Consider the following 19,048-nt stretch of genomic DNA (forward strand, 5'->3'; position numbering starts at 1 on the left):
TAATTCCCAAACAACATCTGAAGTACATGGGATTATAGACTGAGAAGGGACTAGAAAACAGTTACTGAATTTGTCACAAGTGAAATGTGGCCAATGAAACTTGAGAATAGTTGAGACGTAGACATCTAAAAGTTTAACATTTTTCCAGGGAGATACCAGGTATTGACCCCAAAAATCTCATGAATTGCTTCTAGCAATATTCCCTGCCCTGGTAGCATCCCAAAGGGCCAGAACCAGTTTGTGTTTTTTGAACTGGGCTGATGAAATAAAGTATTTCTTCATTTTGAACCACCATTTGAATGCGGGCTGCTTTTTGGAGTTTGCCTTGCTGTTTTGGGGGCCATTGCACTTGCTGAATGAGCAGAAGACTTGCTTCGGTTTGATGAGGCATCTTAAATTAAACATGATGCACAACAAAAGGCAAAAAAATGATGGCAATAATCAGGAAGTTAATTCCCATAAAGATAAAACTCTCTCATCAAATTAAACAGGCAACTTAGAGGGCTAATTAGGTCATACAAAGCCAACTCAGTGTAAGACAGTCGTCCAGGTTAAAGATAACCATAAGGCTTTCTTGAGCTATGTCAGAAACCTTAAGGGCAGCAGACAGCATGTGCTAAACTGATGGCTCCTATTGCCCCATTCACAGAGCCTGGTGATACAACAAACCTGTTAATGTACAAATTCAGTTCCAACTTTACCCCCCTCTCACTCCCAACTATCCCCAAAGAAACACACTTAAACATAATACCTCCAACTATAATTAGGGAGCATGTAAAGGGTGCTGTCACTAAAGCCAAGAACACACCCTCAATGAGCCCCAGTAACGTTCCAGGAAGCCTCCTTAACAGTCTAAAATGATGTATGTCAGGATCCCTGGAGTCTCTATTTAACTAAATTATTAAAACAGGCATTGTACCACAAGAATAGAGAACTGTGACAGTCATCCCCCCTTCAAAAGGGAGAACAGCTACCTGCATACTCATCGAAAATGTAACTGCACACTTCACGCTATACCCCCCAAACTCCCCTCTTCCTTCTCTCCTGGCTAACCTTCATGACCTTTATATTTCTCTGTTGGTCACACTTTGCCAAGGTAACTAACAACTACTCCTAACACTATACAATGTTTCCTATCATCCTCCTAGACTCTTTCCTTAACTTCAGATGTTACTGAATTACTGATTCGAAGGAATTTGCGGTAGGTAGTCTACCAACTTGAATGCTTACCTCCTACGATTTAAATAATTCAACCTTTTGTATGTAAATCATTTTGTCTCTCTTTGAATTCTATTTGTACTTCTAAAAATGTGATCTAAAGATGTAGGTTGACACAATGTTCTTTTGCATGTAAATCATTCTTAGCTTTGAATTTTATTTGTACGTCTAATTATTATGTCTTGTAACATTGTATTGTGGAGCTTTTCTCCCCGGGCCTCCACTGAAAATGGGCTCTTTGGCTCAGTGGACCTCCCCGGTCACCAAACTGGAATAAATAAATAAACTACAGACCTATTAATCTGACTAGTCTTATTTGCAAAGCCATGGAAAGAATTTGGGAAATTATCAGTAAGGACAGAGACCACCTCCAGGCACTGGATGCATTCCAGTTTAGCTTGGTCAAAAGAAGGTCATGCTTACTGAGCCTAATGTATTTTTTGAAAAGGTCACTAAGGCAATGGAGGAGGAGAAAGGGATGGACGCAGCCTACCTAGATCTGGCCAAACCATTTGTTACAATACCCCCCTCAGGCATTGTTAAACTTACAAAACTAAGCATACACTCCTTTATAACACATTTGACAGCTAGCTGGCTCACAGATAGGACCTCAGAGGTTAGGATTGGTGAGGACACCTCTACAAAGTAGCCAGTGACCACTGGAATCCTGCAGGGCTCTATGCTGGGCCATCTACTCTTTAGTATCTACTTACTGGATGTGAAGACCAATGACAAAGACCTCTGGCAGACTAAGTTCACAGATGATTGCAAATTGGGAGCAGTCATGGCATCTCCCCAAGATGAGAACACCCTTCAGGAAGGTCTAACACAAACTGTTTGTTGCCAAAGCCACTGCTTAAAACTCAATACCAAGAAATGCATTATAGTCCCTTTTGGAAAGTCGGTCCCCCCTGGTAACTATGACATCAATAAAACACCCATAAATGTTGATTCACTAGTCAGGGATCTGGGTACTCATGTAAATAGTGACCTAGCCTTTGCACAACATGTCCAAGGTAGTAAGAAAATTGTTCTATGTTGCTCAACTTATAAGTAAGGTCATGGCACCTAGGTTCAGAGAGGTCATTATACCACTGTACTCTGCCCTCATCAGACCTGGCACAGAATATAACACCCCATTCAATAGGCATCTGACCACACACGTGCAGTGACTGAAACATCCACAAAGGTTCTTTCCAAAAAGAATACCGGGAGTAAACACAATGCCTTATACTGATCGCCACAAACCCCAAATATTTCTGAGAAGTGATCTTTGCCTGGCATAAAAAGGCATCCCTGGACCTTGTTTTGATGAATGCTTAATACTTTGCACATCCGCACATGCAAAACAAAGAGCATAAGAGCTACTAGAGCAGAAGCCCTAAACTTTGTTTGCAACAAACAGGACACACTGGAGAGAGATGTGTTTTTCAAAGTCCCATTCTCTGGAACAGACTCCCCATTCATGTGAAGCAGAGTTCCTCCTTAACCCTGTTTAAGAGCAACTTGAACCAGTGGATTGGTAATCGGAAATTCACCCTTGGTCTGCTGCCTATGTCTCTGACTACAAAAGGAAGCACCCTCACAAACTGGTAACACAAGAGGGACGGGCTAAACTCAATCATAATACTTTCATTACAACTGTGGCATTATATATATATTTAAAACTGAAATTCTTGACTAACTACAATGGAAAATACAAATATTTACAAGAGATTCTCCTCGGGGAGCCATAAATCAACATACACGTCTCTGATGTAAACCATTAGTGACAACCACTAAAACATCTACTGGGAGTTTAAACTTAGCTTTCTGACTGAAATAAAACCAATTCCTTTAGAAATACTAATATTGTGGAAGGCAATCCCCAACAAAGAACTTATTTGCCCAACCTTGTAGAAGCACTAGCCAGTGGTCAATCTGTCAAACCCTGCAGAAAGGCTCACTCAGCTGTAGCAAGAAAGACCTGAAGTTTTAGCCACTGAGTTTATCTTTCTTCCCTTAAGCTGGGCAGTGCCTAGGGTGCATGGAAAGTACCCAAAAGCTTTGGAAGCTGTCCAGTGAGTCTGTCCCATACAGCTTCTGCTACTACTGCAGTGAACTAAAGATGGACATCATGAGATGCAGTTGCACCGAATTCCATTTTTGTGATAACTGTTAAAATAATAGAATGGTCATAATAAAATCCAGTGCTTTTCACAAAATACATCTCTAGGCTTTGCTTAGCAAAGCAATGCTGAACACCGGTTTCCAGGAAGATGGTTTGAAAAAGCCCATGGTAAGGAGAACTGTGTTCCTCAAGAAGGGGTGCCTCTTGAGATAAGGGCAGTCTTTATCAGGAAGAAAAAGTCAGGCAAATTGTAAGAAGTTGACAGCTAAATTGCAAGAAGCAGGACACTAGAAATGGATAGCAACATAAAAACATCAGCGCACACTGCATAAAAATAATTATGTACTATTCCCAGATAGTATACATTACAAGCTCTACTGCCTTCAAACACCTGCTTATGTACACAGGAACAGAAATATGTAAATTCCCCCAAAATATTAAAAAAAATACTACAATTTATGAAACTAATTATCAAAAAACATGAAGTGAGATAAATGTCAAGTACTGAATTCAGAGTGCCAGGTCTGAAGATTGCACAGTTTGCATACTTATCATATGCCTTTGTCCTAAATCTGGAAAGGAAATGAAATGTGTAAAGAGGATGAGAAAAAAAGCTGTTCTAAGCCTACTACTACCATCTCTCCTCAAAACATTTATAAAATAAGGGGTCACCATTATTAATTGCACTGGAAAAGAGATGGAAAAACAATCTAAAAATGGATTTAAACAACTATGCAGTAAAGAACACAGGGTGACAACTAGAGGATGTTCATGAAAAACACTGAATAAAATCTCACAAAGCATAATGAAGTGTAACTCACCATCATCTAGTGTGATGTCTTGAAGGCCAATGGACTGAAAATTCAGCTCACCATCTTCAGGTTCTTCTTTAATATTTATAACAGGTTCATCTGCTGAGAATGCCGGTGAGTCGCATATATTTTGGTGCGCTAAAGAAGATGGTGAAGTTAGACCCCCAAGTCCTGGACTTTGTGCTTGAGGTGAGTGCTGGCCTGAATGAACCATCACCGTGCTGGCTGATGCTGTTGGAGAAGGTGAGGAAGCAGGCCCTGAAATTGGAGACTGGTACGGTACTGGTTGCATCTGAGGAGAAGACGGCCCAGAATGTGGAGAATGAAGCAACGGATGGGGTGCTGTAGATGATGGAGAGGATGAACCAGGCCCTGGATTTGAAGAAGGATACAAGATGGACTGTAGCTGAGTTGAAGACTGTGCCATTGACTGATCTACTGTTGGTGGAGAGGCAGCTGCCTGCCCCGGGTTAGTACAATGGTACCCCATTGGTTGTAAATGAGGAGAGGTCTGCCCAGTGTGAGACGTGTGTGATAAATGATGTGAAGCTGTTGGAGACACAGTCGCTGAAGTACCTGGGCTTGCAGAATGGTATGGCATCTGTGGCAGATGGTGGCATCCAAGACTAAGTGAAAGGGGCACAGCTGCACCTGAATGAAATGGAATCTGATCATATTCCTGGGTGGAAACAGAGTTCATAGGAAGAGCAGGCTGTCCATCGTACATAAGAGTAGATTGCATAGACTGATAGGAAGGCCTCATAGAATGAGCTGGTGTTGCCTGGAAAGGCTGGTGAATCACAGCAGGGGATAAAATTTGACATTCTGCACCTGGACTAATGCTCCTACCTTGCATATGGGGCACATGCTGTACTGCTGAGGTTACCATGGGCGCATACGGTTGCTGCATCGGACACACAAGGCTCCTTGGTGATGATGACAACAAACTGGTGTGTTGTTGCCCTGTGCCTGGAGAAGGCATTTGAGTCCCTACTGAATGTATACCTTGTGCCGTGGCAGTATGAGGCAGGGCCATCGGTACACTTTGTTCATCCCTGTGCTCCTGTTTCATCAAAACTGAAAGAAAACAAAAACAAACATTATTAAAACAGAAATGGCTTCCAGCTCAATCTAATTTTAGACTGCAGATCTACCTTGAAGATGACTACCTTTTCACCATAAGATTCTACCTCTTGACAGATTGATTCCTCTGCTGCAATGTCATTCAGGAAAAGGAAACCATTAATGATTAATATGTACATTTTAATAGCTTAGATGAACTGGTAAAAAATGCAAATTCATAGCAAATAATATATAGCAATACCTAGACCTGCAGCAGCTAGAAATATATCTCTTCCGGAAGGCTACAGTAACAGCAAGAATGTGGAATTAGAGAAACTTGTAACAGCAACACCTCAAAAAGGTTACACTTTGTGTAGAAGTCTGACATTTTAAATTTACTGACAACCAACAGCAAAGATGCATTTATTTCACTATGTTGACTGGAAATATCCCACTAAAGCTAGGGTCCTATCAGTAGAGCCGGATCATAGCCACATGGAGCCCTAAGCAGGGTAATGGACCATGCCCCCCCCACGCAGCCATTTCAGCGTCCGATTGCCTGTCTCTCCTCAATTACCACAACACTGTACAAAACCTGCCAACGAGCAATTTTCTTCTTTACTTTTATAATGACTACAGAGATCTGGATGCAAATTAAAACTTTTATTCCAAATTTTATGGCAAAAACACTGACGGACATTTACTAAAAAAAAAAAAAAAAAACAGTCTCACACTGAAAACAGATTTAGCTTGAGCAACAAAATTCTCTTGCCCTGAAAATGCATCTGGCTAGTGACAGACTACATATACTTTGGGCCCTGAACTGTTTTCAAACCTTGGACCCCTGCATACTTTTTTAGGACCATGCATGAATTCATGTTCTTCGATTCACTTTCCTGATTGTTCTAAATCATACTTCAATTTAAGTTATATTTATTGTTTAATACAGCAACATTTGGTTCTATATTAAATCAGTGAATGCTGAATTATCGACCCCGTGAAAGCGAAAGCGTACAATCCAGAACACTTGGAACAGTGATTTTTTTTTCCTAGGGAAAGAAATCGCTGTTCCACAAAAAGAAAAATAAATAAAAATAAAAACTTCAAAACATTACATAAAGTGGAGGGGTTTGCCCCCCACACCCCCCTACTTAAATAAACCAACTCCGAGATCGCACTGTGAAGAAAACGGTAAAGTAACAGAGGCAGCCAAATGATTTCTTCCCCAGGGAAAGAAATCGCTTATTTGCCGTTTCGCTATTTTGCTGTTTCGTGCTTTCAAGTTCGATCAAGACGCATTTGAAGGACTGCGTCTTCGATTATATAATAGGAACTCAACATTTGTCAGAGTGCATATTAAATCTGTAGTTTTCAACAATTTTTCCAGTAAGCAGTGAAATAAAATATATGAACTGATGAGAATAATAAAAGTACCCATTTCAAGAACATTTCAACCACAAAAGGCCACTCAGCCTGTTGTCATTATTATAACATCTGTACTCGACAATTACGACCATTTTACTGATTGTTTAGACATCACATGTCTGATTGTGATACAAATGGCTAAGTATTCCAACCTGGTTTACACAAATTCACAATAGCCCTGTATCTTCCAGACTAATGACTTTTTAACTTTATCAACTCAACTAGGTCAGTTGTTTTTATCCACAGACATCTCCCAAACCAAGCAAATATAGCTATATTGTTGAATGTATCCTACTCAGATGTCTGTGTTAAAAAATAAAAATAATAATAATGACCAAAGTCACATATTTCAAATTTGTTTCACACAAACATACAGTAGCCAGTGTATTCCAACTTAATTCACATCCATACAAATATACACTAGTCATGCTAAAATTACCAGATTAGACCATAAGGTACTTCATCCACAGAGAGCCCCTACACCCACTAGCAGTTGCAGCCACTTTGTTGACTTGTACAACCCTTACTGTTATAAAGAAATAAATTACAGTGCACATTCAACAAATCCTACACAGTCTGCTAAGGGTGTGTGCGCATCGTGGCACAATGCACACTCAATAGTGCACTGTTTGGATTCAGTAAGTGGCTGTACATGGTGTGTAGAGCCACGCAAACACTGTAAACACAGTGGCATGCTAATTACAGCTAAGGAGCTGAACTTATGCTAATCAACCATTCCAAGATGGAGGAGCTATACAGCAAGCTATAAAGCAACCTTTTAGACACCGTGCTGGTTTTCCCTGTGAATTCCAAAACTTATTGGAATACAGCCACAGAAAGGAGTCTACACAGAAAGAATGTTAAGGGCTGCTGTTGCTTTAATTCATGTGTATGTGCAACAGGCTGAAGTCTATGCTGCTGCTAACAGACCACGGTTAAGAAGAAGAGTTTTCAGACCCAGGTAACTTATCAGTCTGCATGAGGTAGAAATTGTAGAGCACTACAGGGTGAAGAGAGACATACTACAGGAACTTAGCAATCTCTGTTGTCCTCAACTCAGACCACGGGCAAACGGAGGGGAACCAATACCAGTGGAGACAAAGGTATGTGTAGCATTTAGAATTTTAGCTACAGGAACCATTCAGAGACCAACAGGGGACATGATGGGGTGTCACAGGCATCAACATCCAGGATCCTCCATCAGTTCTTGAATGCTATACTCCAATATGCCAGTGACCACATATATTTTCCCCATACTCCTAAGGACAGGGGCACAAATATGCAGGAGTTCTATCCTGTATCACACTACCCTGAAGTAATGGGTGCCACAGATTGTACACATATAGAAATCAAAGCACTACCTGGGGAACAGGTAAGGGCCTATATATTCAGAGAGGCCTTCCACTCTGCCAAGTTGTGTACAACACTAAGGGAATCATCTTGAATGTGTGTGTGCTGGCAACCCAGGTAGTTACCAAAACTCACATATTTGGCACAACTCCCAGCTATATCAGATGTTTTCTAGGATATCCTACAGGGTCATTTACTGGAAGATGCAGGTTATGCACTGGAACCATGGCTGATGAAGCCCATCAGAAATGCACACACACACACCAACTGAAGAACACCCATAAAGAGGCACATGCTCAAACCAGAAATATCATAAGAGTGTGTGTTTGGGTTGCTGAAGTCACGGTTCTGGTGCCTAGATATGTCTGGGGGAGTCCTTCAGTTCAATCCACATACATGTACTGAAATATTCACCATCTGTGCCATGCTACACAACATCATCCTGAGAAAACAGCCTCAGCAGGATCAACAAAGGGAAGGAGCTCACATCTCACCACCAATGCCAAGGTCACCACAGCTACATGCAGGTAAGGAGTCAGAGGGGGAACCAGCAGCTGCTGTAGGTGTAGGCAGACATAGGTTGTTCTAAATATGCCCTTGAGTTGGCTGAGGCAACTCACAGTGCACTCACTCACCACCTAAGGGGATAAAATCTTCATCCTACACACATACATACAGTAACATTGATGCCAGGCAATGCTCACAACCTTTACCCACCCATGTAATGGCTGTGTACTCCTAGCATCAGACAGAGTCAACCCTGAACTAAAACTGTAGCAACTTCCTTTACAAGGTAAGCATTGAACCTGGAATAAAACAAAAAATGTCTACTAACACAAATGAATGGCACAGCTTTGAATACCGTTACTTGATAATGTAAGTAAGTAAAAGGTGGTTGATTTTTACAGCAATGACTTCAACATGTGACAGCAGTGACTTATGGGAATACCTGTGTCTGCTATCAAGTAGTAGGCCTCAGGCATCAAAGATTCACACATACATACCTCTCAAAAGTAGTGATCCATCATGGAATGCCCTCAGTTTGGCTTCATTCTTTTGTACTGGCAAATCATTAAAGACAGAAGTTAGAACTTAATGACACGCATTTCAGTTTCAGACTTCATGTCCCCAAGAAAAATCTTAAAAACACTGATGCAAAAACTGTTTGGTTCCATCAACTTTCTCTAACTTTGTAAGACCAAAATATTTAAAAAGTCTCCCTGCTGTTCAGCCTTTGTCGCACTTTTTTACGGCCTGGTCCACCTTTGTTGCTGTAAGAGTGTGGGAGGCATGTACACAATACAAAAACTTGTAAGAAAGCAGAACAGTTGGCAAAACAGCATCACAAACACAGATAATCTAAGCACCAAGTCAGCTCTGCACCCTGAGCATCAGGCACAAAGCTTACTGGACCCAAAAGATAGAAAACAAGGATATAGCACAGTTATCATCATTTTCACAGGGTGTTGCGGGGGGGGGGTGCAGAAAGCCTAGGCCAACACAAAAGTGAGTATGTGCGAGTAAAAAGAAGAAACAGGCAGAAATTTGTACAAAATATCAAACTGCCACTGAGACAGAATAAGCTTTAAGCCTCATTATTGAACCATGCAACTGTTGTGTTTGTGTATGTATTGGCACTTCAGGCGAAATTGGTGTGAATGTTTGCAAGAACACAGAATGCTCTGTGCTAGCTTTGTCTTAGTATGCTGGACAAGTGTGAGGTGTGCATGGTAGAGGTGGCAGTTCATTGTCGTCATACCCAACCATGAGAACTGGCTCTGCCAGGAGATGCACTGGCACTTCCACACCCACTGTCAGATGCACTGCTGCTACCTGAACTTGACTAATGTCTGATGGAAGAGCTCTACTCACGAGTACACACAAGACCACAACCCCATGGCCTGCCTTGCCCTCAACCACTGATGGAGCAGTGAAAGTAGTGCTACTATGGGGGCGTGATCGGGCACGGCCACGTTGGCTAACATCAGATGATGTAGCTGAACTATGCCCACATGGATGCCGTCCCCCTCCCAGTAGATGTTCCATTACAGACACTACCTGTTCCAATGTGTCATTTATCTGATCCACTGAATTGGCGACATGGTGGAGGCAGTCACCACACCTATAACCCTAAGCATTTCTTCAGAGGCCCTATTGGAGCATGCCTGCACCTCTGTGATGGCCCTAAATATATGTTGAGTGGAATGGAAAGACACACCTAGATCAAGTGGAGGATGGACAGCAGGCCTCCTCTGAGAACCCCTAACAGCCCTCCTGTGGGGCACCTCTCACACACTTTGGTTATGGCCAGAATAAACAGGCACTGAGGCCACAGTAACCACACTAACCTGATCAAGTGTTTCACCTTCTATGTGTCCAATATCTTACATCTCACTGGAATAGGTTGATGCAGGTCTAGTGGCTGCATCAGATGGAATTACATGGGATGACTGAATGTCAACCTCAATGTCAGATTCAACTTCTGCACCCCTGACTGTCTCTCTGTTTGGCCACCATCATTATCAGAGTCTGACATCAGGTGGTAAGAGTTCTACACTACCACTGTCAGGATCACCAGTGATAATAAGCAACAAACACAGTAAAAAAATTAATAGCTACACTACTACAGTGCAATATATGCTAACAAAGTAACAGTGCTGCCACTGTTATAGACAGTACAACAATACACTGACACACACATAATGCATATTATACACACACACACACACACACACACACACACACACACACATATATATATATATATATATATATATATATATATATATATATATATACATGCATACATATATATATATATATATATATATACATGCATACATATATGCTAACAAACTAACAGTGTTACCACTATTACAGACAGTACGATAATACACTGACACACGCATAATGCATATTATACACACACACACCCACACCCCCACACACACACATATATATATATATATATATATATATATATATATATATATATATATATATATATATATATACATACATACATATATGCTAACAAACTAACAGTGGTACCACTACTACAGACAATACGATAATACACTGACATCCACCTCACACATACGTCTAAAATAAATATCTCTGTGAGCTGCTCATCAGCACTGAAATAAAAATGTTTGGCTGAGCATGTACAGATAACTCCACAGCTCTTAGGGCGGATGGTCCTGGAAGAAGTTGACACATTTAACAGAAACCTGGATGACACCTCCACCCCAAGCCCATGTGTAATGAACTTGAATGTGTTAAATGTATCACTCTTTATTATTACTACCCTCTCCCCCAAAAAATGTTTAACAAACTTAAGTATTGCTGTCAGTATTTTACTATACAAGAAAAAGTCTACCTGGAAGCTCCTCCTGGGGTAAATATGTTCTCCCTAAAACAGCAGCACCAACATCAATCACATGCTGTTGCAAACTTTCCACTGAACTCTCTGGATCCCTGACAGTGGACAGGAACTCTTCATTTGGTGTCAGTGGTGGATCTGTAGCAGCCCCCCTCCCCGGTAGCCATCTGTTCATGGGCCACTGCAGCTGCTCTCCTCCATGCTAATGAAATCATGTCAGTGGCCCTATGACACACCTGATATGTCTGGCTGCATCCCCCAGCAGCACTGACACCGTCCACTATCTGTTGCCAAATTTGCATTCTTCCAGACATATTCCCACAACCTCACTCAAGCAGAAACCACTATGTTGCCTAAAGGCTTGTACAATGACATCATTCTCAGGGTCACTGAAGGGGATTTTGCTGTGATTGGGATGCTTGGGTGCAATAGTCCTAGGTGACAAACACAAAAGAAGGACAATACCCACAAATATTACATAAATAAAAATCCTGTTTAGATATAACATATAAGGAAGTCATTTTTCAATATTATCCACTGGAGAAAACAATTCAAATATATTCAGATATAAAAATGGTTTATGTGGTTTTAACATATCACAGTCGGACACAAATCAAGGTTGTATCCAAAACATGGGGAGTAACAAAAGCAAAGAAAACCTCTGCACAAACAATTTTCTATGTGCCAACACAGATATGGAACTTGGCTCCCCCACCTCCAGAACAACAAGCAAATGACATCTTGCTACCAAAAAATGAATTAGAACTTTCAGTGAATTGTCACAACTGCTACCAAAGAAACTGTCCCCAAACATGTGTACACATTCACCATATAACATTCATTTTAATGCTATTGAAAGTCACCTATACCTGTGGCCAGCACTCCCCTAGAGGTGTTTATGGACCATCCTAAAAGGCTAACAATACAGGACATATACATTTCATGGAAATAACAGAAAAGTGTAAGGAGAAACAGTTGTAACATTAACACTTGAAATGTAAGTTAATAAGGCTGTGCATCTGCAAAAGTAACATACACTGACAAAAATGCCTATACCATCAGCAAACTTCTAAGAAGTGCATACAGATAAAATTAGCATTTGCTAATGCATATATAAAAATAATTTTCTGACATCTGAGCATATCCAATATCTAACGGAAAAATGCAATCTTACCTTACCAAGGCCAGCAGTCTTCTGTGCAGATAAATCCAAAGTAATAACAATCTTATGTGTTATCCACATGAACAATTTTCCTCACCTTCAGATTCCCTAGCTACACTCTTATCTTTTTATAGTGTAGATTTGGAGGAGTGAAGTCACTAGAATTGCTGAATCCCAAAAGCTTGGCTCTGTGTAGCAGATAGTGCAGGCATTCTCTCAGTGTTTGTTGCTAATGGATTGCAACTGTGAATTATTACTGGTAAGGAGAAGGAAACACAACAGCAATTCAAACTCCTTACCTCCAGTGGGCGTGTCAGCCAAGTTAGACTTACAAAGTGTTGAGGTAATTCTATCAATGTTTTGAAAGTAAGCAGCACACATTTCACAGTTTCTGTCCAGTAACATCTGATCTCCCCTGCATTAGTTGAAAACTGTGTATTACTGCCATTTAATATTCTCTGACCTTTTAAGGACAATGATACAAAATGCCTTACAGACTGCATGTCTCAGATTACTGTTCAGATAAAAGAAGAATGAATATCATACAGAGAAAAGAAAGAGCTGAATTTCTCCATACAATAGTCAGACATGGTTGTCTGATAACTCACTGTACTACATCTGAAATGAATACATGTACAAACAAATCAGAAGTGGCCAAGTGCCATATGTCTTGTTGATAATGTGGATGATTTTGGACTTGTTTGGGTGCGCAATGATTTTCATTCTCTGTGGCAAAGTAGGTAATAAGACACCCTTACACAGTGTTTTGAAGGTTCACTGGTGGGAAAGTTCAAATCCAGACTTGTGTAAAAATCTTTCATATGTACTAATATATTTTGTAGTGCTGTTTATTTTATAGATTTATTTTTCTTTTCTTTTTTTGCCAGTATTTGCATGGTGCATGGCTTAGTGCAAACATAGTAAATGGATAAATACAATAAATGTCATGTAATGTACTTCTGTGATAACCAGAAAATCAACTACACCTGTGAATCACCTGTGTGTGTAGCACATCTGCTAAACACATTGACATAGCATAATACTATCTGTATATTAGGGTTCAAAGTCCCACCTTAGTCTTTTAAGGATGACACCTAATAAACACTGATCACAAGGCTAAAGCAAGTTTAACATTGCTTACCTTACTTGCACAATGCTTACCATTGCACAAACCTGGACTAATGGCACACACAGGAAGCATATAGAACACCTGCAAACAGGATCACAGATATTCTAAATTTCAAAAAGGATACATTGTTGTATTTTTTGCTTTCGATCACTGTGTTGCGAGGTGGTTAGCAAGCTTCCACACCATCTGCAAGCCTAAAACACCTACAGAGAGGAAGTAGGCAGTAGACAATTTCAAAATGGATACATTGTATCAACTGTACTGGGCATTGCACAAACATCCTAAGCATTGTTGTGCAGTGGTTAACACACAGATGTTAATAATGAATAGGGAAATACCCAACTGTTATTTAACTATTCTTGTGGCACCAGGTGTAAGTGTAGCGCTGTAATACAGATGGTACTGGGTACTAATACAGGAAGTTCAACATATTTTTACTGTTATTACAGTTCAGTTTATAGCAACGAACAGGAAAATAACGAAGTGTTATTTCAATATTCCTGTGGACACAGGTGTAAGTGTAGGGCTGCAATACAGATGGTCCTGTGTTCTAATACAGGAAATTCCAGACATTTTTACTGTTGTTCCATTTCACTTTATATTAAATATCAGGTATAAAAATGTAAACATTATAAATAACAATAACTATGTATAGCAGTGGAACTCATATGAATTATATGCGTGAGGGATAAGACACACTTACTGTGTTTTGAAGGTTCATATGTATGACTGAGGGTATAGACACACTTACTGTGTTTTGAAGGTTCATATGTATGACTGAAGGTATACTGTGTACTATGTTTTTATAAGTATAATTGTGCTATCTGGACTTGTATGGCCTTCTCACTTCAATAAGAAACACACAAACATGAATGCATAAACAAGGACCTTGTCAGGTCACACACATACATGGTTAACACTTCAATCTGTCATGTGTATTTATAAATCATTCATGAATATATCTGAGAAGCATTTCTTCTATGGCAAAGATGGAAAATCACCTCTGTGGAAGAAAATGTTTCATCTCTTATGCAAAGGTTTGAATCCCACATGGTAAAAAAAAATCAGTTTTATCAGTGTAAAAAGCCAAACCAAAAATATGTCAGATCATGAAGTATATGGCACCAGTGCATGTCTGTGAACATAAATAACCTAACAGTTACAGCAGCAAACAATCCTCAAATTAATGCCAAGTGTCAGGTTAGCCTTCCAATTTACAAAAGTGCTTTCCTCTCTGTTTGGCACTGCTGCTCTCCACTTAAAATCACACAAACATGGTTGGCATTGTTGCCTCAGGTTTGTGCATTACCAGTAAACATGATAACATACATTGGAGGGAAATCATTATTAGCTACTGCTGTGTTTTCTGGTTAGACATGCCTGGTGCTAGAAGGGAAGGTGCCCAATTTAGGGTACAGAGGTGGGGTGTTGAGGAGTTCATAATCTTTACAGGATTCCTTGCAAAGCTCAATAGCCAAAGGCTTTTGCAGGAGGACTACAGCAACTCCCAGTACAAGTCTGAGGCTTAGAGTCTGGCCAAGGATGTCTCTAGTGTGACTGGCATTCCATGCATTAGAGAACAGTGATGGCATCACTTTAATGACCTGAAAAGGTAGAAGAGGGATACACTCAACCAGTGGCTGGATGAGTTCAGAAGTTGTAACATCTCACAGTTGTGTAAGTATACTAATAAAAAGAATTAAAAAATATATAGAAAGCTAAATATAGGCAAGTCTGGTATGCATAATGCTCTTCAGTTCTCTTCTTTTCTTTACACAGCTAATGCAGAAATCACTGCTAACATGGAAGTCCATCTAAACACTAAGGGAAGCAAGGCGTATGTATGCAGTACAAGAGAAGTAGTATTGTAGCTTTTAAATTAAAAAAAAAAGTTTTTTATCTTTTCTGTACAGTTCTAGCAAAGTAAGCATGGATTTCTTAACTCTAAAAGCAAGTAAGCATGCTTCAGTCTGTAGCACAAATGAGCTTTGGTAGTCAAGTGTAAGACTGTAGTTAGACGTTGTGGGTTCAAATACCACAAGCAACAAGAATAAAATAGTGCAATCCTTAAAAATATTACAAAAATTAAATTCTATACAAGTGGCATAAAAACCCTTCTGTTAACTTTAATCTGTATAACTGGACCAAGCATATGTGCAATAACTGCACATTGCAGGGATTACTTTGAGCAATCTGTAGTTATAGTTTGTAGTTGTTAGGAAATATACTTAAAGCTAAAATTTCAGATAAAATAGTTGTATTATTGTGATACTGCAGTGTATGTCACATATGATGGTACTAATTTTATCTTTTTTTTTCTCTCACCCCAACCCTCATCTCTTACTTTTTTTCCTATGTGTCATCAAAACATTTCCATGTCATCCATGTCTAACAAATCACAAAATGCTTTACAGCACAGGGAGGTAGGCCAACCCCAGTGGCTCAGTCTGCTTCCACTCCACCAGCTCCAGCACTGATGCTTAAGCACAGTTGGGACCCAACCTGACAGTACTGCTTCTGCTGCTCATGCACTACCTGCCCTCTCAGGTAGCTGGTGCTGTGGTACCCTCCAGAAGTACTGGTGGAGATTGGGATCTTATCACTTGCCAGGAGATGCCAGGGTTCATGCATAGGGTCTTTCACAGCACCACTGGTGCATGCCTAGACCAGATGGAGAGGCTGCTCTCCCTCATGGTCTATAGAAGGAGGAGACGTCAAGCACTCCTCCAGCCAGTAGAGTAAGGGGATAGTCCTGTGATGATAGTCCTGTGGGTGAGGACTAGATTTTCACTGTCCCCATATTTGACAGGCATGGGCTTCTGTTGTCCCCTCACTAACCCTAATCATGGTGTGCCCAAACTTTGGTGTTCCCCACCATCCTTGTGCCTTGTCTTGTTTGTCCTGTTTGTTTGCATCTACTTCCTCACCTACCCTACTTACTTGACCCAGAAATACCAATGTCTCTTACCCAACATTCCTCTCTTACTGAAGTAAAAAAGTGAGCACCTGTCCCACCAAAAAAAAATCATCCTATAAATCGATCTTCACTTCACAAATGTGTCTTCTTGACACAATTGATTTGGTCCAATTGGCTACACAACATAAATGCCATTGTTATCATCCCTATTTGTGGAGATTACAGTCTAAATTCAGCTAATATTCTGTACATATTTTGATTTTACACTGTTGAAGATGTGGATAGCTATTCTTCTTTCCTACCTCCTTCCTGCACATTCCTATATTGCTTTCCCTTTGTTCTTCCCCATGCTTTCCCCCCATTTCACCACTTTCCTATCTACCTCATTGTATCATATTTAATCTGGACAAAAACTAGAATCATACACAACACACAAGTAACATAAAAAAAGCAATGGAGCCCTACACATAAGTAACAAAAAAAAAACAAAACAAACAAAAAAAAAACAATGGAGCCCTTCATGTTTTAGACTTTGTGTTTGCATGGAGCTTGGCATCATGCAACAATGGCAAGCGGCGATAAATGTCTCTTCTTAGTTGATGTTATCTTGCCACAATGCTGCTTAAACATGTTGCACTAAGGTTACACACAATAACACACAGTGAATGTAGTATAAAGAATTATTTCATTGCATTATCAATACTTATGTAAAACACCTGAATTCAAAGTATATTATCTGGGCTCTAAAAGAAATGTGTCAATGCATGTGCACCTGTTGCCACAGAGTCAGCTAAGCAGCAGGTGTGTTTCATACACTCAGTACTCAGAACTCCCATAAGTCTCAATGAGGCTTGCATTTGCTCGCCACTTAACTATGTGCAAACAGGGTTATCAGTAGAAATGTGCATCTTGCATGTACAAACACTGCCATTGATCATGCAAAACCACTGCTTGGTGGTGCACTATGCAAAGTGGACAACATCATGTATTGCTTTTGTTTACTGTCCATTTAAACTTCATGTCATGAAAGTACATGTGAAAACACAAACAAATGGAAGTTACTTTCTATGAAAATAATACATATTTACAATGTAGCCATCTGTTACCTCTCCCCATGCACTGCAAATTTGGCTTGTCTGTACTTGTTCACAAATATATCAACCATACTACAGAAATAGATAAATGCTTTCTTATATACCATGCACATCTTTATAATGACAATACACATTCAGATTTTCCAATACTTGTAGTAATGTGGACAGCTGTTTGCATATAGTTTGTAAATCTAGCTCAAAGTATACCTGCACATTGGCAACACAACAGCAAATGCTACACATTTGCACACTCATCGATCTGGTAACATGCAGAACTTTAAAATCTTGACAGTTGGACATGGCTAGCTATACATTTCATGCAAGCTTCCCAACATCTTCTCAACATCCAATGCTGATGTCATCTACTATAAATTGTCCTGTAGCCTTGTAAAAGTCAGACTTGTGCTGTGGCACTTGCATAAAGTACTGAGTTCTCTACCCATGTACTTGGATAGGTCGGGTTATGTTCTCATTGCAGTCAACTGGTGTGTGTGTGTGTGTGTGTGTGTGTGTGTGTGTGTGTGTGTGTGTGTGTGTGTGTGTGTGTCTAGTCAGAGGAGCATAACTAAATATCCTGCAGTCACCAAAACAATCCCATGGAGTACCAACATTTTGAGGACATGCCTACACATCCATTTCATAAAGGCTTCCCAGCATCTTCTCTCAAACATCCATTGCTGATGTCATCCTATATAAATTATCCTATATAAATTATCCAACAACCTTGTAAAAGTCAGACTTGTGTCACAGAACTTAAGTATTGACGTCTCTAGTCTGTGTACTTATGTAGGGGGTTATAATGTCACTGCAGTCAACTGAGATGTGTGTTTGGGTCTGTCTAGTTAGAACAGAATAAGTGTGTATCCTGCAGTTACCACTCCAAAACCATGGAGCACCAATATTTTGACAGTTTGACTTACCTACACATCAATTTTGTGCAGGCCTCCCAACATCTTCTCTCAAACATCATTGTCCTACAGCCTTGTAAAAGCCAGACTTGCACCGTGGCACTTGCATAAAGTTCTGTTCTGAGTTCTCTGGTCCATGTACTTAGGTAGGGGTTCTGTTCTCACTGCAGTCAGCTGGGGGTTGTGTGTGTGTGTTTGTGCACTTGCTTGACATTAAACAGAGCATTTTACTCCAGCATGCTGGACACTGCTATTACCACATTCCTCTCAAAAGACTCTGCTGATGTCATCAGATCTAGCTGTTGCAGGTGTCTGGTGAGGTACACGCAAAAGGGAGTATTGTACTCTTAATTGTGTTCTGAAGATGGTCAAATACAGTGCTGTTAGAACATCCTCAGATCTGAATATGATGGTTCTATTTATGAGATGCACTACCTAGCCTTTCCATACCACTCTGGAAACTTGTTGGTTGAAGTTCA

General features: G+C 40.2%; 1 protein-coding gene across 2 annotated transcripts in view; it reads right to left on the reverse strand.

Annotated features, from left to right (window-relative positions):
* The window catches only part of NFATC3 (nuclear factor of activated T cells 3), a 1,346,548-nt gene that overhangs the window by 188,248 nt on the left and 1,139,252 nt on the right, over positions 1-19,048 (reverse strand). For both annotated transcript variants that reach the window (XM_044082043.1, XM_044082044.1), the window contains one exon: positions 4,150-5,217. In XM_044082043.1, the coding sequence (XP_043937978.1) occupies positions 4,150-5,217 (1,068 nt within the window). The remainder of the gene's footprint in view (positions 1-4,149; positions 5,218-19,048) is intronic.

Source organism: Protopterus annectens, chromosome 8.part1 (genome assembly GCF_019279795.1).
Source record: "Protopterus annectens isolate FY-2018-M chromosome 8.part1, PAN1.0, whole genome shotgun sequence".
NCBI lineage: Eukaryota > Metazoa > Chordata > Ceratodontiformes > Protopteridae > Protopterus > Protopterus annectens.